This window comes from Dioscorea cayenensis, chromosome 1 (genome assembly GCF_009730915.1).
Source record: "Dioscorea cayenensis subsp. rotundata cultivar TDr96_F1 chromosome 1, TDr96_F1_v2_PseudoChromosome.rev07_lg8_w22 25.fasta, whole genome shotgun sequence".
NCBI classification, from domain to species: domain Eukaryota; kingdom Viridiplantae; phylum Streptophyta; class Magnoliopsida; order Dioscoreales; family Dioscoreaceae; genus Dioscorea; species Dioscorea cayenensis.
The window spans coordinates 3,518,681-3,540,591 of NC_052471.1; the positions used below are offsets into that span (position 1 = coordinate 3,518,681).

A 21,911-nucleotide genomic window follows, 5' to 3' on the forward strand; every position below is an offset into this window, starting at 1 on the left:
TATATATATATATATATATAATTAAATTAAGACAATATCAAAAGGGAAAATTAATTAAAAAAAAAATCCCTGCTTAGTTATATAAGAAAAAAAAATATATATATATATATATAATATAAAAATAAGCAACTAAAAAACATAGAATTCATGTGGGTGTAGTTTAGGTTCAGAACAAAACCATATTCATGTCTTTTTCGATTTGCCCCTTCACTATATAACAATTCACAACTCACTGCAACCAAACAAAGCATTCCCAGAAGCACCTTTGATTCTTCTTCTCTTCTTCCTCTGTCTCCACCCCTGCTCATTTTCCACCATAATTTGTGCTCTTGGATCGCTTCTTTGCTTTAAAGCTTGTGTTTTGTTGGATTTCTCAAACCATTGAGGCTGTGAATGATCAGGGATTGAGTAAAGGAGTGAGCTTTCTTTCATTCTTTGCTTCTCTCTGGTTTCTCTCTTTGTTTCTCTTTTGGTTGTTTTGTTTTTGGAGTTTCTCTGTTGTTTTGGGAGTAAATGAGCATTGATTGAGTAAAAGAGGAAGCTTTTGGTGTTTTGGTGAGAGGATCTCTTATTATCTCTATCTATTTTTATATTTACTTTGTAATCTTTTCTTTGTTTTTTGTGATCTTGTTCTTGTGATTGGGTTGTAAATGGGCATTAATGGAGTAAAGGATTGAGCTTTCTAAGTTTGGGAAGGATTGTGAATCCAAATCTTTTCAATTGATTTCAAATGGTGGAAGTTAGTGCATGGTGGTGAACCCATGGATTTCCCAGGATTTAGTGCTTCATAAGAGATATATAGTGATCAATAGAAAGAAAGCTTGGTTCTTTTTCTAGTTTTATTTGTGTTTCTTGTTGAAGTTTCTCCATTCTTAGGCTGATTGAGGTTATAAGATGAGATTGAGATAAAAGGAAGCTCTTTTTCCTGGTGTTCTAGTGGATATATTAGTGTAGAAATGGCTGGTGGAGGTGGTGTTTGTAAACAAAGGCACTCCAACTTGCAGTGTTTTCTCAGCAGGATCACACCCTCTGTGGTGTCCTACTCTCTTCCAAAGGTGAGCTTTCAAAATACTTTATTTTGTTTTTCTCCTCTGTTTTGATATTAATAGCACATGCGTTTCATTGTTTTTACTTATATTTGTTTATGCGTTTGTGTTTTGTTGTTGTTTTTTGAATCCTTGTGTTTCATTTGGTTTTTGTATTCATTTTCTGAAGTTCTTATCTGTTTTCCCTTTTCAATTGCTATAAAACAGAACCATAAATTTGATTTCTTAATCACACAATTGCTCTCTCTTTTGTTCATCCATTTATGTGCTCTTTTTTTCTATTGTTTTTAATTCATATAAGTTGGATTAATGTTTATGCTGCTGTTTCTGAATTCATCTCATTGATGCAATTTTAAAACTGCAAAGATTCTACCAAAAGTTATTTTCGGTGTAGATATCTTTTCTCTGTCAAGCTTTGGTTTAGTTTCATTTGAAAATTATTGAGTACGTTTTCTTGTGAATTTGTTTCATGAAGCTTGAGATTTTGTTTTTGTTCAAACAGTCTTGTTTTCAAGAAGTGACCGAACCATGGCCTCCGATCGACAAGGACACAATAGGTTGCTTCACCCTCGGAGATCTCTGGGACAATTACAATGAATGGAGTGCTTATGGTGCCGGTGCTCCGATACTTCTTAAAAACGGCGAGACCGTGGTTCAATACTATGTGCCTTACCTTTCGGCCATTCAAATCTACACCAGCAAACCCTTGTCTGTTTCAAGGTCCTTGATTGAATGCCATGAATGAATGACTATCTCTTAAATGACACATGTTTTAGAAAACCAACTAAATCGAGCTGCATTTGTGATTGTGGTTGTGGTAGGTTTTCCGGGGAGGAAAGCGAGACCGATTCGTGGAGTGATGACAGTGAGAGTGAGAAGTTGTCTCGATCTTCGGATGCCATTTCTGATGACTCGGGTGGTGATCCGGAGAGTCTCTGGCCCAGGAAAGACCGTCTTGGACATCTATACATGCATTATGTTGAAAACACTGCTCCTTATGGAAGGGTGCCGCTCATAACTAAGGTACAAAGCTAACAATTTTCTTGTTCTTTAAAAACAATCTTGAAGAGTAAATATATATATATTTCTTTCGAGTTTAGGTAAATGAATTAGAACAGCAATATCCCGGCTTGATGTCTTTGAAGAGTGTGGAGCTCTCACCAGCTAGTTGGATGTCTGTCGCTTGGTATAACAACTAACCGGAAATTGAACAACCACTTCAATACTCTAATATGTAACACATCCATGACCATGCTTTGTTCTTAATTTGATGTAATAGGTACCCTATTTATCATATTCCGACGAGAAGAAATGTGAAGGATCTGTCTGCTTGCTTCCTTACCTATCATACTATCTCATCGTCTTTTCAAGGTAAGCCTACTTCGTTTCGACTAGTGTTCATCAGAAAGCTACACAAGTTTTTAATCATCAATCTTGACTTAAAAGAGAAAGTTCAAATTTGTTATCATGTTATGAAATTACTTCATTTTGTACTTCATGTTATGGAAATCACCATAACAAAGCAAGAGACATTGGAAAACAATAAACATAGAGAACAAAGAGAGTCTTATGAGGTTTAGCAATTTTGCCTCGACACTCTTCTACTCTAAAAATCATAAATTTGCTGAACCTCATAAAGGTTCTTTTGTATGTATAAATCTTGGTGAAGTTTAATCTTCCAATATGTTGCAGATAGTATAATCGGGGACGTGACAGAGAAAGACTCATGCTGTAGTATCATCGATAAAACAGGAAGGAACCGAAATGAAACCAATGAGTACATATCACTCCCGCCATTCGGCTTGGCTACTTACAAAATGCAAGGGAACCTTTGGATCGATCATGAAGCCGGAGATCATGAACGAATCATTAGTCTCTTCAACGTCGCAGACTCTTGGCTAAAACAGCTCCGTGTTCGACATCATGACTTCACTTACTTCAGCACTCACTAGATGTGAATAATATATTTACCGATCTGTCTGAGAACTCATGACTGCCACCATAATTTGCTTGTAATGCTTTTTTATCATGAGTTGAGCTGATGTTTTAACTTCTGAATTGGAATTCATGAGAGTTTCTTTTTTCCTTGTGTGTTGTAATGTTTACAGTTTTCAGAAATCAATAACTGAATTTTTCTGCATTTTGAGGCTCAGTTTGGCTGTGAATTCTGTTGATGAATGAATGAACTTTGAGCTTTCAATGTTAGAGGGCCCATATAATTTAGGCCCATATTTGTTTTAAAACATTCCCATTAAAAGTTTAGTACCACATTGCCTAGCTATAAGAACTTCATCAACTTTATATATAGTACTATTTATTATCTTTTAACCTTGCTTTAGTGGTTATGCTCTCTTACGAGCAGGCACAGGGGTGCAAATTTCTCTGAACTTATGTAGACGGATGGTGTGGACACGAATGCACCAAATTTAGTGGATGCCATTACGTAATGGGTAAAAGTGTTCAGTTCCGGCTCGTGTACAACGAGAGAATCTGGCTGTAGAATCCTGGAGAACAATGCTGTGGACAGTGCTCTTGCACGCCTCATAAGACTCTCTTTATTGTAAAAAGAGATGCAAGACCTTTATTAACACAAAGGAGGTAAAAAAGTCATATTATATAATTTGAATTAATGTTGTAAAAAGAGATGCAAGACCTTTATTAACACAAGGAAGGGTAAAGAAGTCATATTATATATATTGATAATTAAGAATTTGTTTTTTTTTTACATTTATACCCAACAAAAATCTTGAAATTACACAATAATATTTTATGCTACATTTCAGAATATTTAAAATTTCATATAAACCACTATGGAATAAATTTATTTACAAAATATAGTGCCAGATAATTATTAAATTATGAGCATTATAAAGGTATTTAAGACAACAGAAATTTAAGTATATCTGTAAGGCTTTGCATAAAAGCCTTTTTATAAATCAGTTAAATTAATTTTGCAACTACATAAATGTAAGGCTATCTATGTAATTTTAGTGTGTGTATATATAAATCTCTCAATTAATACCAAAAATATAATAATAATAATAATAATAATAATAATAATAATAATAAAAACAAAGATGCAGCTTCATCCCAGTTATTTATTTATTTATTTATTTATTTTCTGGCATATCTTACCTAGATAGCCTTAAAAATCTGATTATTACAATTTTTACCCTATTACTAATAAATTTTAGGCTTTGGAAAAGCAGGACAAAAGTAATGTTTTAATAACCAGATTGGTTGTCTAACCGGTTGAACCGATTCAACCGGATTTAATATTTTTCAAATAAATAAATATTTAAAAATTTAAAAATAAGTAAAAAATAATTTAAAAAATATTAAAAAAATAAAAAAAAAAGATACAAAATTACATATTGCAAAGTTAAATTACCTCATGTCACAAGTCTCAACTTTACATAAAATTGAATTTTTAAAAATATAAATATATAAAGATAGAACTATACAACAAATATTCAAAAATAAAAAATTAAATAAAATATAACTATACAAGAATACAACAACAGCAACAAAAAACAACAATAAAAAAAATGAGGAATTTAGACCGAGTTTATCATAATAAATCATAATATCTTGAATTAATAAGGCCGTAAGTTAATCATAATGAATTAATGATAATAAATCATAATAAGGCTGTAAGTTAATCATAATGAATTAATGATAATAAATCATAATATCTTTACAGTTGGCATCCTGCTTTTTAGTTTTTGAATTTTTACCTTTTTGGAATTTGGACCGAGTTTATTAACTTTATTTTAGTGTTTAATTTTAAAATAAATAAACCAATTAAATAATTTAAATTTTAAATTAATAAATCATTATGTCCGGTCCAACCGGTTCACCAGTTGAACCAATCAGTCAAGTCTGGTTTTTAAATCATTGGACAAAATTTGGTTAGCTAACTAATTCAAACGAGGGAAAAACTGCTATTTTCCATATTTGGACAATTTAAATCATGAATAAAACAAAAGATCATATGTCCATCACCACATCTGGAATCTTCAACTTTAAAAAAAGCAGTAAAAAAGAATAAGATGCCATTCAATAATTAAGTTGAATGGAAGAGAATAATAAATAAAATAAAAAGAAAAAAAAAATCTATGTGCTATATGCCCACATCTTTTCGGCACAAAAATCCATTGCCCTGTCTCTCACACAAACAATGTATGGTTGTAAACTTGTATTGCTTTTAAACCTTCAAAAATAAAAAAACAAATAATAATAATAATAATAAAATTGAAAAAAATAAAAATAAAAATAAAGAAATAAAACTTCTTGTTTTTTGAATGCCTTTTCAGTTCTTGTTTGGCTTGACCAATTATTAGAGGATAAAATATTTAATTTGATTTAAAAAACAAAAAAAAATAAAAAATAAAAAGGTACCTTTTAGAAAATCAAAACCAACCAATATAACCTTTTATTCAGTGTTAAAAACAACTTTTTAAAGAATCAGAACCATCCTATCTTTATCCTATCTCAATAACAAATATTGTTCTTATTTTATAAAAATAAATAAAAATTTAATTTTTATTTAGATGTAAGGAATAAAGTAGCTTATGTATTTTTTTTAAAAGTATATATGCAAAAATATATTAATCTAATAACCATTAAACTGTTATAGGGATACATATCCACAGTTTTTTTTAGTTAATAGCTAATAAAATATTTTAATGGTATATGTGTGGGTAAAAGTATATATATATATATATATATATATATATACAAATCTAATTTTAAGGCTATGGATGATATTTAGGGACTGTTTGCACATGGTAATGATCTATTACTATGAGATTATGGTAATTTAATATAATTACGTTTAGTTTCCAACTTATATTACTGAAAATATTTTATTTCTGTGTTTGATTGGTAATTAATTTGATAAAATACCAAAATACCCTTGAACTATAAAGCAAAGTCTATATATGTATATATAATGTTATATATATATATAGCAGATTATATATATATAGATAGATACACATGTATGAACATATATATGTATATATAAAAATATATACAAGTATACATATAGATATGTACATAAATGAATGTACATTTACAACTGCATATGTCATGTAAGCATTTACATATTTGTGTATATATTACAAATCAATTTGTAAAGAAAATGGCAGATTTATATATGAAAAAAAAAACAATACTTTCAAATTACTACCGCCTGGTAATTCATAAATATTTGTTTTTGGTGGTAATAAGATTATTAATTTTTTTTTATAATAACATATATATTTTTTTTATTACAGTATCAAATGTGATATTTGTTTAAGTTACCGTAACATGATATAATGATTTTACATTACCGTGAACACAGAGTGTTAGGCAAAGAACCACAATGCAAGTGCTCAACGGAATCGGAATAACACACCAATGAAGATTAAACACATTGTCAAATCTGAATGTAAGAACAAAATATCACAAATAAAGACACAATTTTTGCGTGAAAAAACCCTCTCCAGGCTAGACGAAATATAACCACGGGGCCAAAGGCACTTAATCTTCCACTATAATCAACAATAATGGGCAGTATAAGGGAGTCTTCTCTGGATAATACTTGAGGCATACACCATCAACCAATCATCATGGATAGAAAACCCATTTGCAAATCATAAAAGATGAACCAACAACTGAAGAAGAAAACAAAGGAAAAAAGTCACCAAACACTGCAGCCGTCTATCGCTTGTTGCTTACACCCAAAAACTCAAAACCAGATCTCCACCGTCCAGAAGATGCGTTTTTCAACCACGAATGTGCTCACCAAATTTGAGCTCAATCCAACGGTTAATGAATTAGAAAATGCCAAATTACAAGGCCTATGTTGTATAGATTTTCTCTCCTTATTTCTCGTTGTCGAAGATGAAGGCTCTCTCTCTTTCCTTGTACTATCACCCCATTGCCCCTTTACCTAATAGAACCCGTTAGGTCAGATGCAAGAGTGTGTTTTAGTATATTACTAAAATACACCTGGAAAAGGTAATTAATGACCTCCTTTACATAGCCTCTCAACATGGGCTTCATGTAGGTTAACTTGGGCCATCCTCCAACTAGAAGGGAAACCCAACAACTCTCCCCTTACTTCTAGGTGGAGGTTATCATCATCCCTACAATATCACGACAAACTTCAAACTTATCTCTCGGTAGTAGAGCTGTCAAAACGGGCCTAGCCCGTCGGGCCGGCCCGCCCCGCCAACAAAAAATAGCGGGTTGGGTTGGCCTTTTGTAGGCCCGTTTGGAAGCGGGCCGAAACGGGCCAACCCGTTTGGGTTAGGGTCCTGGGCGGGGCGGGGCGGGCTTTGAGCGGGCTAGCCCGCCCCTTTAATTTATTAAAAAAAAAATTAAAAAGGTTTAATGAATTGAAATTCAGCCCCTTTTTCTCACGATCTCTCTCACCCTAATTGATCTGATTTGCCCTTCAGTGCCTTCACCCACCCACCGCTAGCAAGGTCCCGAGGTCCAGCATCTCTACTCTTCATCGCCATCACCATCACCAAAATCGTCTCCCTTCATTCCCACCGCCAAGCCGCATCGCCACCCAATCAACTGACTCCCTGTAAAAAGCTCTCCATTCAAAGTCCGAACCCAGTCCACCCTTCCTCTTTCTCTCTATCACACTCTCTCTTTATTCATTGGCTCTCTATTCTGAGTATTCTCTAACGAATCTCTTTCTCACAGAGTCAAGGACAATCATAGGAGGAGATCAAAGAAACTACTCAAATCTGCCTCTATTACGAGGTACTTCCCTTCTCCAAGCATGACTGTCTCATGTTGTTCTAAATGTGCTCTGGAGATTGACATTATTAGACACTATGACTGCTTTAATTAGTGGATGATGCTAATCATGGTGTGCGAGTGAAATAAGATGCATTGTTTTTAAGCTTTAAATCAAGTTAGTATCATAAACAATTATTATATGTTTGTTAATTAAGGAGTTAATGATTCCATCGACATTAATTAACAAAGTTTTCAATTGGTGAAACCAAGGAATGACCACGACCTTTAGACACTATGGGTCGATTAATTATATTTAATGTAAATTACAAAAAAATTTCATTAACAAAGTTTATGATGAGTTTGTTTTTAGTCTAAGATGGTTGTAAATCTTGTTGAGGATATGAATATTATTATTGTTGTTGAGGATAAGATGGTTGTATATCTTGTTGGATTATATTTTTTTTTTAATCATTGATCCATTAATTTCGGAGAAGTCATTGGTTTTCAACTAATATGAAATGAAAACCTGTCATTAAGGGTATTTTTTATACAAAAATATAAAATTTTTAATTCACTTGTTTAATGACCGAAATCTTTATCGGTTGGTTATTAGTTATATCAACTTTTGATGTTTGTGAGTTAGGTTTTTGACATAATACACACATAGATGAGAAATACTTTTATTTTGTGAGTACTTATTCATAAGCAAATTTGAATTTTATAAGGGTTTATACGTAAATAAATATGCATTTTTCATATGAGTATATAAAAAGACAAATTTTCAAACAAGAAATCATGGTTTGACAGGAAATTGAAAAATAATCTATCTAAAACAATAAATTTTTTCTAAATATGTCATGCTTTAGTTTTTAACTTTTCTTAATTTTATTTTACATTTTTTTTCTTTTCAATTCTTTTTTGTCTGAATATATATTATATATTACAAATAAAAAAAATCTTGAAATTAAAAAGAACAAAGCCAGAACCCATCAATGAATATGAGGCTATCCACCCAAAGTAAAAATTCAAAGTTAATAATAAATTAATTGATTGATTGAAAATGGGAAGGGAAAAGTAAAAAAAAGGGTGTGCAACCCATTAATGAATGGCAATGGCTCCGGCCAGGCCACATATCTATGGTTCATGATTCATGACTAATGTTGTGTTTCGGACCATCCATTGAGTTTGTGGAGAAGTACTCAATGGCTTCTTAGAAACCTTCTCTCCATCATCATACACCACCATCATCTCCATGTATGCTTGTCCTCATTCTTTTCCATTTAATTAGTTTCACTAAGCAATGCATTTATACATTGTTTTGTTTACTTATCATCAGTAGTTGTGACTATTTCACATGTACACAGTACACAAATCCTTGACCCTATGAAAAACCAAAAAACTCACACACACACACACTAAGGTTACAATAAGAAAAACTCAATATGAAGATTCAAAGCAAGCAAGCACAGAACTTAATAATATCATGTGTCATTACTTAACAATCATTACCCCAAAGATTCAAAGCCACCATTATCTCTTTTTATTACCCCCAAAAAAGTCATGTGTCATTAGTTAACAATCATAAGAAGATTGGACCACTGTACTTAATAATATCATATTTTTATCATTTTTTATCATTGTCAAATATTTGATTATTATATCATATTTTATTAATTATATCTTATATTTTTCATTTATATTTGCAGGATAAATTAAAATCATGGAGTCCGCCTCTTTGAATCAAAGTGTGAACTTAAATGAAGAAGACTTGGAAAGCACTAAATCGGGAAAGGAGACAAGTAAAAAGGCGAAAGAATTTTCTGATGTTTGGAATTTTTTTATAAAGAAAGGGGTGGATCAAGATGGCATACAAATAGCAGAATGTAAGGGATGCAAGAAAGAATACAAATGTGGGGGTAAAAGGTATGGGACTTCTTCATTGAGGCGCCACAAGGATAACTGCAAAATGATTAAATTCAATGATGATGGACAAATGTTTTTTGATCATGAAGGGAAGATAAGGTCAAATAAAGTAGATAAAAAAATTGCACGTGACTTGTTAGCTGCTGCAGTTATAAAACATGATTTGTCATTTTCATTTGTTGAATACGATGGCATTAGAGCTTGGATAAAATATGTAAATCCCGATGGCATTTGCATTTCAAGAAATACTCTTGTTTCTGATATTACAAGAATATATATGAGGGAGAAAGGGAAACTTAAGCACATTTTGGGTAATATTCAGAATAGAATTTGCTTAACTTCATATGTGTGGACTGCATGCACTAGTGAGGGCTACATTTGCTTAACAGGGCATTTTGTTGATGAAAATTGGAAATTGAATAGTAAAATTCTTAACTTTGCTAAATTACCTCCTCCACACTCGGGAGTTGAATTAGCTGCAAAGTTATTTTCATTTTTGAAAGAATGGGGAATTGAGAAAAAAGTGTTTTCTTTGACATTGGATAATGCATCTAGCAATGACAATATGCAAGATATTTTGAAAGAGCAACTATCTTTGCATGATAGTTTGTTATGTGGTGGCGAATTTTTCCATATTCATTGTTCTGCTCACATTTTGAATCTCATTGTGCAAGAAGGTTTGAAAATAGCTCATGATGCTTTGCATAAAATCAGAGAATCTGTCAAATATGTGAAGGGTTCAGAAAGTAGAATGAAAAAATTTGAAGAATGTGTGAGCTGCTAGCTTGGCAACATCGACACCGATGATTGACTATGCGATTAGATGTATCTACCCATTGGAATTCGACATATTTGATGTTGGATAGTGTCATTAAATATAAAAAGGGGCGTTTGCTTCTCTTCAATTGAATGATAGAAATTATAAGTATTGCCCTTCAAATGAAGAATGGAAAAGAGGAGAAAATATATGAGTTCTTGGAGCCTTTTTATGACACTACCAACTTGATATCGGGATCTTCTTATCCTACATCAAATTTGTATTTTTATGCAAGTTTGGAAGATTGAAGCTTTATTGAAGGAAAACTTGATAACTGAAGATGTGGTGATTAGTGATATGTGTAGAAGGATGAAGGAAAAATTTGATAAATATTGGAGACAATATAGCATGGTGCTTGCATTTGGGGCTATCCTTGACCCACGAATTAAATTATCAATGTTGGAGTATTTTTATGGGAAGGTTGAGAGTGATTCTACTAAATGCCAAGAGAAGGTGTCACTTGTGAGAACAAAACTATACACACTTTTTGAGCAATATTCAAATGCTAATAAGTCAAGTCCTTCCCAACCACATTCTTCTTCTATCATTACACCTACATCTACACAAGGTGGTGGAGGAATTAAAAGTAAGGGTAAAAGAATCTTTGATGTAAGTGCTCTATCACTTTCTTTCTTTATATATTTCTCTAATTTGTTTATATTTTTTTATGATAACATATGCGAATTATTGATTGTAGGAAATTAAAGCATTTGAGAGCCAATCAATTACAAGTGCGGGAAAATCTCAAATGGATCTTTATTTGGAGGAGCCAAAGCTTGAATTTGCATATTATGAAGATTTGGATGTGTTGGAATATTGGAAGAATCATAAGCATAGGTTCCCAATTCTTGCATTAATGGCAGGTGATGTCTTAGCTATCCCAATAACAACTGTTGCATCTGAATCGGCCTTTTCTATTGGTGCTCGTGCGCTCAACAAATATAGAAGTTGTACCCTTCCCGAAAAAGTACAGGCTCTCATTTGCACCCGTAATTGGTTGCATGGTTATAACATTGGTAATTTATAAGTTATTAATTTAAATTGTTTATTTAGTTGAAATCTTGAAACATTTGTTTATATTAAATTCATTTTTAACTAGTTTTTATATTTGGGGTCTTTTTTGTAGATAATGAAGATGAAGCAAATACTAAATCAACTACATCCGGTGAGGGTTCAAATATTGTTGAAGTTATTGATGAAGATAGAATGGAAGGAGGAAATGGAGAAGAGGAAAATTTGAATGATTTAATTTAATGATTGATGGATTTTAAGTTTGTAATGAACTCTATTTTGTATGTCTTAAGACTTAAGAGGGAGAGAGACATGAAGAATTATGAAATATTTGTTTGTCTCATGGTTGAAAAACTATTTTATTATTGATGTTAAGATGCTTTTTGTTAGAATTTTAAATGATGGTTTTGCTTATAAATAGGAAGGAGATGGTTGATTTCCATTATTAATTAGAAATTTGAGTTGGCATGTGTGAAATTGTTGTTGCTTTTAAATTTTTAATGGATGATAAATGAGGATAAATGAGGATAAATGTTTTATGTGCTTTATGTAGTATCATGGTATTGATATTTCTTTTGTCTTTAGTTGTTTAATTCATGTGGGAATTTTTGAATGTTGGGTTAATTGATTAACTTGGTTGGATATGTTATTATTTACTTGTTTTATATTTTTACTATCTTAGTTGTGTGATTTATCATAACCTCATATGTAAAGTATTTTTTTAAATATGTCTTTTGTATTATGTTTTGTGTTTTAATAAATATCTTTTGGTTTGGTTTGTTAAAAAAAATTATTAAACATATAAAATATATAATTTTTAATTGTTTTATATTTTTAGTGGGTCGGCCCGCTCAACCCGCCAACCCAAGGTGGGTTGGGTCGGGTTGGCACTTTGCCAACCCGCCAAATGGCGGGCCGGCCCGCCCCGCCCCGCCAAATGGCGGGGTTTGGTAACTCAGGGCGGCCCGCCCGCCGGCCCATATTGACAGGTCTACTCGGTAGTGCCTTTGTCATCATATCAGAGCCGTTGTCATCAGTATGGATCTTCTCAAGTTCCTGATAAACGTCTAAATGTACGTATTTTGTACGTACCAATGTGCATGTTTATTGTATTTTATTGAGAACTCGATGCCTTTTTTATGGTTTAATCATTTTATTTCATGTTTCAGGCACAAAGGAGGCCTAGGTGAGCTCAACGACGGAATGTAAGAAGAAATCGACATCGAAAACATCATTTTTGGACCCCCGGTACTGTACATGCACTGTAGCAGACCAGAACATGAAAATTTCTGAAAAAGTTTAAGTCTGGATTTCCTTACAGGCAATATTATGACCATCCTCGCGGGCAATATTGTGAGCGTGAGGCCACCCACAAGGAAGCCCGAGTTCATCCCTTTATAAGCATTGTTAGGGTTTCTTTTGAGGAGAGGAAGCCTTCTTCTTGGAGCTCACCACCACCACACCAAATCGGAGCTAGAAGTAAGGTTTTGAGGGCATTTCCACGAAGGATTCGATGAGGAGAGCACGATTTTGGGCGAGATCTACTCCTAGGGCTTGTGTAGAGGAGGTTGAAGACAAGGGAAGCCACCTCTTGTGTGGCGTCTTTGGAAGCTTCTCCGGCCTTCATTCTTTGAGGGAGTGTTTCTTATGTTTTGTTTGGTTGTTTGCATGGATTTCTTGTTGTATTTGATGACTATGAACAACTAAACCCCAAAGTCACCGGATGTAGGTGAACCTTGGGGGTGAACTTGTGCTTGTATGGATGCTTGGTTCTTTCTATTGTATTTTGGCTTGTTTGTGATCCTTGCTTGGTGTAATTGAATGCTTTGGTATGCATGAGAACTCGGTGTATCAATTCTTAGGTAATGCTAGGTTGCATGATCATTGCCCTAGTGTTAGACTCACCAAGTTTGGAAGGGAAACACGTATAAATATACCGTGACCATCGGGTATTTATACCCCTCCAATTCAAGGGTTAAGTATTAGCTTGTATTCTAACCCTAACTTGAGAAAACCACCTTTCCCATTGCAATCGTAGGAGGATTTGGGCGGAAGAGATTCTGCATCCAATACTCGTACCGGATTAGGGGTCAATTGTCGTGACCATCGGGTTGACCTAATCTAGGGTTTTCTCGGTCCAACTAGCCAATTGCATGTTAGTTCTGGCATCCTGCACACTTTAGTAGCCCCTGAGAGGATCCTCATCCGCGACCGCTTTCTTTCCTTGGTTATCCCCCGTATCTTGCCTTCATTGTTAGCATTTTATTTGCATTTTACTTGTTTATTTGTTTTATCACTATCACATTCAAACTTGCAGGTTAAACAACATAGCGAAGAGAAAGTAAGAGTAGCTTCTCGGGCCCTTGGGAATACGAGTGAGGGCTTGGGAATACGAGCGAAGAGAAAGTAAGAGTAGCTTCTCTACGCAGGTGGTAGCTGCAGAGGTGGTGCCAACCGATGAGGATAAGCTGCGCAAGAATGTTAAGATATTGGCGGTGTTGCTCTCAATGCGGCTCAGTGATGCAACCAGGTCTCGGTGTCCTTGCTCAAGCACCTGCAGCTGCTGGTAGACCTCAGTGCGAAATTCTTCAAACCGTGCTTCTAGAGAAGGTCTACGCACCCTGGATTCCTGCTCGGGTTCAGATTCAGACTCAGACTCAGAAGTAGACTCAGCATCCTGTGAAGGGCCGGTGTCTTGTGCATTTGTTCGCTGACGCTGTGCAAGCTTGTAACCACCGCCCGTTTTGCAACTATCCCAATGCATACAAGAGTCTGCATCCCGAGCGGGGCGATAGTGCCAACAACTGTCATGCCCTGGGTACGCTCAATAAGGCCCATGCCTATAATCATTCGTGTGATGTATGGTCCGGCGAAAATGGCCCCAAGGCGAACAAACTGCCCCTGGTGTGCTAGGACTTCTGCAACAAGGTGTCCCATGTGGAGGGGGTGACACTCAATAATGCTGTAGGGCATCAATAAATCTGTGCGAGATACCATCCCCGTAGAGTCTAGCCGTCCCCCGATACCTCTAGTAAGTAGAGCATGTATGTAACGATGCGCGGGGTTCGACATTTGAGACGCCTTTCGTGTCTTCCAACAAGTTGCCATGGAAGCCCAATACTTCTCACTTGTTACCGGGTACGAAAAATCATGTGATAAGTCTTTGAATCCGGGTGTGAGTGTATATGCTTCGATGTAAAGTCCCAAGAGTACACCCAAGTGATCTTGCGTAACCTGATGCTTCTTCCCGAATGCACGAAAGGAGATAGAACTTGGTTGGTGAGTGAATGGACAATGCTTCACAACCTCGATGGTGCTCAAAACTTCTAGTGTTAACTCCTTGTAGGTGGGCTCTTCAATGGAGAATAATTTGTCCCACCCACTATGGGAGATGAGCTCCAAGATGATACCATCCAATCCCAACAGCTTCAAGACATCCCAATCTATTCTCCGAATGGTTCCAAACCCCTTCCGCGATAAAAGTGCATAACGTGTCTTGTGCTCTTCATTCTTAAACTTTGGTTCATTGGGAGGGGGAGAAGGGTCCCTCCTAGCCTTCTTGTAGGCCACTTTCTTCACCCTCATACGTACAAGACCAAGGGAAGAACAATTAACCAAGTTTTAAACAAATACAAGCTCAATGGAATGAAAACTAGTGAAAAATGCCCAGTACTACAGTAAACCCGAAAAAATTTGCAAGATCATTGTTTGTAAATGGAGCACAACAAATTTACAATCACATAGTTTCATTCCACACATATTCCATCATCCAAAGAGAGCAAAAACCCCAAAGAATCAGCCCAAAAAGAACATCAAAAGCTCAAGGTTTGAGAGATGAGAGGCATACCTTAACCCTAAAGTAAATGGGGTGATTCAAAAGCTTAAAATGGCCAACATAGTGTTTAAACCTTGAAATTCCTTCACAAAATAAGATTAGAGGAGGAGGAGAGTGATCTAGAGCAAAAGAAATGAGTGGATTTGGTGGAGAAATGAGAAAGTTTTGAGAGAAAGAAGATGAGTGTGTGAGTGAGAAGAAAGAAGATGAGTGAGGGGCTGATTTAAACCCTGACTCGGGTGCCCTTGCGGCCGCAAGGGCAACCGCAAAGGCCCTCGGGATTGCTCGCGGGTGCCTTTGCGGGCGCAAGGGCACCCGTGAGAGCTCTCTAGATGCCTCACGGGTGTCCTTGCGGGCGCAAGGGCGTGAGAGCCCTCTGGATGGCTCACGGCCTCTCTCACGGTCATAAAACGGGTGATTTCCAGATTTACATCAACTTAGCCTCCTCCAAACCTAAAAAAAACAATGAAAACAAAGCCAAATTAAGCACATAAACACTCAAGAATTTAATTTCATGGAGTCTAATCATCAAATCACTCAAGGCATTCTCAACGACATGGATGAAAAACATAAGAAAGACGATGAACAAGGCTACCAAACATGCACAAAAACTAAAGAACACAAACCACAAACACTCAAATAATACGAAAAGAGAAGGTAAAGAGTTCAAAAGCTTGGGTTGCCTCCCAAGAAATGTTTGTTTAACGTCGTTAGCTTGACGTGTTTTACCTCATGATCATGGTGGGACATATGGTGGAGAGTTACCTCCATTCTTTGGCAAAGTGTTGTTACCCGGAAAGTTCATTGAGAGATATGAAAAAATTTGGAACTTGCCTTGGCTCTCGAAGTATAAGCGGTCTACCTCCTTGGGTGGCATTGTGGAGACAAACACACTTCTTTCAATCTTTCATTCGCTTTTCTCCACATTTTCTTCAAGGTTTTCTTTTTCTGTCCATGAGGTGGTGGGCTAGCCTCCATTTTGGGCCACTTTGTGACTTGGTGGAGGAGAGGGGACCTTGGCCTCAACCTCATTGATCTTGAACCCCTCCAAGTACTCGTCCAAGGGATTTAGAGCCAAAACCTCCTGCACACAATCAGAGATGATTAAATTAGTATTATCAGTAAAGTATAAAGTATCATCATGATCAAGTGTGTTTTTCATTGCTTCGGGGAGGGTGAAGACCACTTGTTTATTCCAGCTCTCAAGGTCATCTTGCCTCCCTTGACATCAATCAAAGCACCAGAAGTGTTAAGGAATGGGCGACCGAGAATCAAAGGGACTTCAACATCATCGTCCACATCTAAAATCACAAAGTCCACTAGAATGATAAGTTTGTCAACTCGAACTAGAACATCCTCAACCACTCCTCGAGGTCTTCTCACTGAGTGATCTGCAAGCTGCAGGGTCATCCGCGTGGGCCTCAAATCTTCTAACCCTAACTTCAAGAACAAATTATATGGCATCACATTTATGCTGGCCCCAGAATCAGCTAAAGCATTTTCTTTCATTCCTTCCCCCAATCACACAGGGGATGATGAAGCTGCCGGGATCAGTGAGTTTCTTAGGAAGCATCTTCTGGATCACAGCAGAACAATTCCTCGACAGAGTCACAGTCTCCAAGTCTTCTAGCTTCCTCTTGTTGGTGAGGAGATCCTTCAAGAATTTAGCATACTTGGGCATCTGTGAAAGAGCCTCGACCAGGGGGATGTTAATGTGAAGTTGCTTGAAAATGCCAAGGAACTTTTTGAATTGAGCTTCTTCCTTATCTTGCTTGAGCCTGGAGGGGTATGGCACTACAGGTTTATACTCAGGCCCCCCTCGGATCGGAGACTTAGGAACATCTTCATCATGCTTCTTCTCACTCTTTTCACTCGCATTCTCACCTGAACTAGGGTCTTCCCGAACGGCTACCCCATCATTGGAGGCACTTGGGCTCTCCTTGGCCCTTGCCTCCAACTGTTTCCCACTTCTTAGTGTGACAACCGTCAAATGCTCCATCGGGTTGCTTTCAGTGTTGCTTGGTAAGCTACCTGAGGGTCGTTCTGATTGCGCTCTAGCAAGCTGTCCCACCTGGTTCACAAGAGATTGCACAGGCGCTTGAAGATTTCTCAACACAGTGCTTATCTCACTGAACTGTCCCCCATGCTGTGTTAACTGATTGTTAATATTCTGAAATCTTGCCTCAGTATTAATCATGAACTTTGCCAACACATCTTCAGTGGTATATTTCCTATCTTGTGGTTGTTGGGGCTGAAACTGAGGACCTTGAGGTGGTGGTGGTCTTTGTTGTGACTGACCTTGGTTCCAAGAGAAATTTGGATGGTTCTTCCACCCCGAGTTGTAAGTGTTGCGGAAAGCATTTCCCGGACCCCTTGGTCCTCCACTGACATACTCTACTGACACAGTCGGTGTAGGGGAAGCAACAAGAATGGGGCATTGGGTTGTTGCATGCCCAACACCACATATTTCACATGACATCACTGCCTTAGGACTTGAGCCAGAACCCAACATGAACTGATCAAATCTCTGTGTCAAAGCTTCAACCTTTGTGGCCAATGCATTGTTATCCATGACACTCTTGGTCAAAGCATCCACTTTTGCAGCCAAAGCAGTGGTTTCATTCACCTCATACAGCCCTGCTACTCTTGGTTCCTTTTGTCTAGTGCTCCAATGACATTCGTTGCTAGCCATGTTCTCGATTTATGTCTCAGCTTCTTCAGGGAGTTTGTTGCTCAATGAACCACCAGTTGCTGCATCGATGAGCTGCCTTGTAGCATAATTCAGCCCATTACAAAGCATCTGCACTCTCATCCATGCAGGGAATCCATGATGAGGGCACATGCGTAGAAGATCCTTAAACCGTTCATGTGCCTCAAACAATGTCTCGGTGTCCCCTTGCCTGAAGGATGAAATCTCCTGTCTCAGTCTCGCTGCCTTGCTTGGTGGGAAATATCTAGCAAGGAACTTCTCCACCATGTCTTTCCATGTGGTGATGGAACCAAGAGCTAAAGAAGTGAGCAATCTGTATGCCGCTCCTCTCAGACTGAATAGAAATAATCTCAACCTAATGGCATCATCAGATACAGAGTTGATCTTGAAGGTTGAGAAAATTTGAAGGAAGCGAGAGAGATGAGCATGTGGGTCCTCATCAGCTAACCCATCAAACAGTACTGAGTTTTGAACCATTCCTATCGTGCTTGCCTTGATCTCAAAATTATTGGTCGGAACAGTAGGTGCTTGCACACTAAATTCCTCCCCGGTAAATTGTGGCCTCTCAAAATCGGATAAAGTTCTCCTTGGCTCGGCCATAACTGAAGGCTCACTAGATTCAACCCGGATCTCTTGTTGTCTTGAACTTTCGGCCACTTCTCTCAACCGTTGATGCAAGGCTCGTTCAATCTCGTCGTTGGGCTCAACTAAATTCACTTGACTCGCTCGTGCCATAAGATGGGTACCTTGCAAGATAATTAGAGTCAGTTCCAAAGACTTGGAATTCAACACATTTCTAATCTAATGATGTCGAATATCAATATACTTCGATCTAGCATGGAAGATAGAGTTCTTACCAAGATAAATAGCACTTTGCCTATCATAAAACAACACATATCTATCTTGTTTGAATCCAAACTCCTCAACATATTTCTTCATCCATAACACCTCTTTACAAGCTTCCATTGCTACAATAAACTCTACCTTAGTAGTAGAAAGTGCCACACACTTCTGAAGCCTTGATCGCCAAGGCAAATCTCCCTTTGCAAAGGTAATCAAATACCCAGATGTAGACTTACGTGAGTCAACGTTTCCTGCCATGTCTGAATCAGTGTAGCTAACTAGATTGAACTTCCCATCACCATATAACAATGTTAATTTAATTGTGCCTCTAAGATATCTCAATATCCACTTCACTGCATTCCAATGTTCTTTCCCTGGATTTGAAAGAAACCTGCTAACAACCCCAACTACATGGGTGATGTCGGGCCTTGTACACACCATTGCATACATCAAACTCCCAACAACTGAAGCATATGGAACCCCCTGCGTGTCCATCTTATCCTCATATATAGAAGGAATGTGCAAAGTACTTAACTTGAAGTGGGCAACGAGAGGCGAGCTGACCACATTAGCTCTATCCATATTGAATCTCTGAAGTATCTTTTGAATATACTTTTCCTGGGATAAATACAATCTCTTAGTGTCACACCCACCCCTTCCACCGAGGTAAATGTGGCACCCATCAGTTAAAAATTCCTTTTTAACTGGAAACCTGACACCTCTCAGAAATCAAATCAGATTTACAAATCACAATTTACAATTTTACACCAACTACAGGTTCAAATACATAAATCCAACAAGTAACTACTCAAATTTGCGGGTACAACAGCTACAAGATCACAACATAATAACAAGAAAGAAAAAAAAGGGGGGACCCACTGCAGTCCTGGAGTCAACCTTGACTAGCTCTATAGTCGAACAGTGATCTACTAAGGTTCTTCTCTTGCAACTACAACACATTCAATTGGTCGATAGTGACTCAATAATTTCAAATAATTTGAAAGTAATATACATAAAGCATATAAAGATCAATTTCTCAAATAATTTTCCCAACTATCATAAATACCAGAATTTTAGAAAAATACAACTTTAAAGAGCTTTTGAAACTGAAATTCAACAAAAATTAGCATCAATTCGATTTTCTCAGAAAACACAAATTTTGTGAGAGACTATCCTCATCACAATTCAAAAAAATGACATAAATCTCAAATTCAAAATAAAGCAATACTCAATACTCACCGAGCATAACATGGTCTAGAAAACTCTCTAAACCTTCGTCGTGGCCGCGGCTAGGTTCAGAGCCGTCAAGGAACCCATGTCCTTAATGTTGACCCATCGGTTCACCGGTCGGTGACCCCCGGCTACTCGATGAATATGCAGTCAGGGCTCTACGCTCCCACTTTAACTGGCCCTCTTAGAAATCAACACTCAGGTCCACCACGCAACCTCTAAAGGCTGGCCCGTGGGGACCCACTACTGCAATAGTCGGGCCTTAGCCCGCCGTCACTGTCCAAACCATCAAATAAACATAGCAATAATACAATCGGTATAAATCATATCACAGGATCCTTATCCAGGACAAGCATTCACATCACGGAAATAAACATTATTTTCCACAAAGACAATGCCAAAAGTATAACAATGCATAACACCAGTAAAGCCCAGATCCACGATACCATTCCTATACTAGGAATGAAAACCAATTCCACTAACAATGCCGATAAAACATTTTAATATGCTCACATGGTTTCACAAATCATTCCAAATCAAAGCATCTATACCCATCAAAAATAAATACATGAATTGAATAATTAAATCATATATACGTGCATTTTCACTATTTAAAAACACGCATAATTATACAACTCCGATCTATCAATACGGTTATCATAGCACATCGACGGCAAATAAATATACGTATATTCTAATAGTATACGCAATTAAACATAATAAAATGAAATAATTAAACCGTTATTTCCGAAATACTAGTCATTAAATAATTATTTCAAAATAATAATAATTAGATAATTATTTTCAAAATAATAATAATTGTCCAATAATTTAAATAATAGCCACTATCAATTCACCTGGTCTTCCTTGGGTTTCTTGCTAAATCTGAAACTCCCTCCCAAGCCTAATCAACACCTAGCAGGATAACATAATAAAAATAAATAATTATGACAACTAAAAACATAATTGAACCCAACAGAAAATACATAAAATCAATAACCGACTCTTTAATTGGTCCACTCACTCCAATCGATTCAAACCTGACCTTGCATAATCAAATTGGTCTCCAATTGCACTTAAGCCAACTCAATTTGGGCTAGATCATTCTGAAGCAATCTCAATTCCACTGAACCAAGCTCAAATTCACTGAATCAAACTCAATTTCACTGAACCAGGTTTAATTAAACCAACCAGTCTTGAACCAACTCAATTCTTATACAAATTCTGTTGAACCAACTTGGTTCAACCGAACCTAAATTTTCCTTGAATTGGTTCAGCCCAACATCCAAACCAAACCCAAATCAACTTCAACCAACTTAATTCAACCAAACAATTCAAGTCCAACCACACTCAACTTGATTTGATCAAACCCAGACCAGATCAATTCAATTAAACCCCACCACTTCAATTCTCATCCAAACCCAATTCCAATTCAATTAAAATAAACTTGGTTAAACCAAATCAAACTCAACTCAATCAATTCAATTTAACTCAACCAAATCAATTCTAACTTGGTTTGATCCAACCAAATCAACTTGGCTAACTCAACCAATTCCAATCTAACCATCATCATTAACACCTTAATCATCATCATCATCAACTTAATTAACCAAACCAAACTCTAATCTCGGTACTACAGTAATGCTACAGTAAAGCCGAAAAATCTCATCCTCCATTCAAGCTATATTCATCACAAATACAATGAATTTTCAACACAAATTTCATCTCAAAACAACACCCTCATCATTC

At 36.5% G+C, this 21,911-nt stretch overlaps 2 protein-coding genes and 1 non-coding gene across 5 annotated transcripts; 2 read left to right on the top strand and 1 right to left on the bottom strand.

Annotated features, from left to right (window-relative positions):
* The first annotated feature begins 209 nt into the window (after positions 1-209).
* Positions 210-3,186, top strand: LOC120264413. 3 transcript variants are annotated; one of them, XM_039272234.1, is made up of 7 exons: positions 210-555; positions 938-1,055; positions 1,549-1,766; positions 1,868-2,069; positions 2,147-2,232; positions 2,326-2,417; positions 2,739-3,186. In XM_039272234.1, exons 2-7 carry the CDS (start codon positions 957-959, stop codon positions 2,996-2,998), a joined length of 957 nt encoding a protein of 318 aa, XP_039128168.1. In that variant the 5' UTR covers positions 210-555; positions 938-956; the 3' UTR covers positions 2,999-3,186. The 3 variants fall into 3 exon arrangements, with proteins under 3 accessions (XP_039128168.1, XP_039128174.1, XP_039128161.1); XM_039272240.1 differs by having other exon boundaries at positions 210-416; XM_039272227.1 differs by having other exon boundaries at positions 210-1,055.
* A 13,679-nt stretch (positions 3,187-16,865) lies between these two features.
* LOC120263016 lies at positions 16,866-18,071 on the bottom strand. The gene has a single exon (XM_039270943.1). The coding sequence runs from the start codon at positions 18,069-18,071 to the stop codon at positions 16,866-16,868; it is 1,206 nt and encodes a 401-aa protein (XP_039126877.1).
* Positions 18,072-18,201: 130 nt separating this feature from the next.
* LOC120267583 lies at positions 18,202-18,308 on the top strand. Its single transcript, XR_005538498.1, has one exon. It is a non-coding gene; the product is annotated as a small nucleolar RNA R71 (small nucleolar RNA).
* The last annotated feature ends 3,603 nt before the right edge of the window (positions 18,309-21,911 follow it).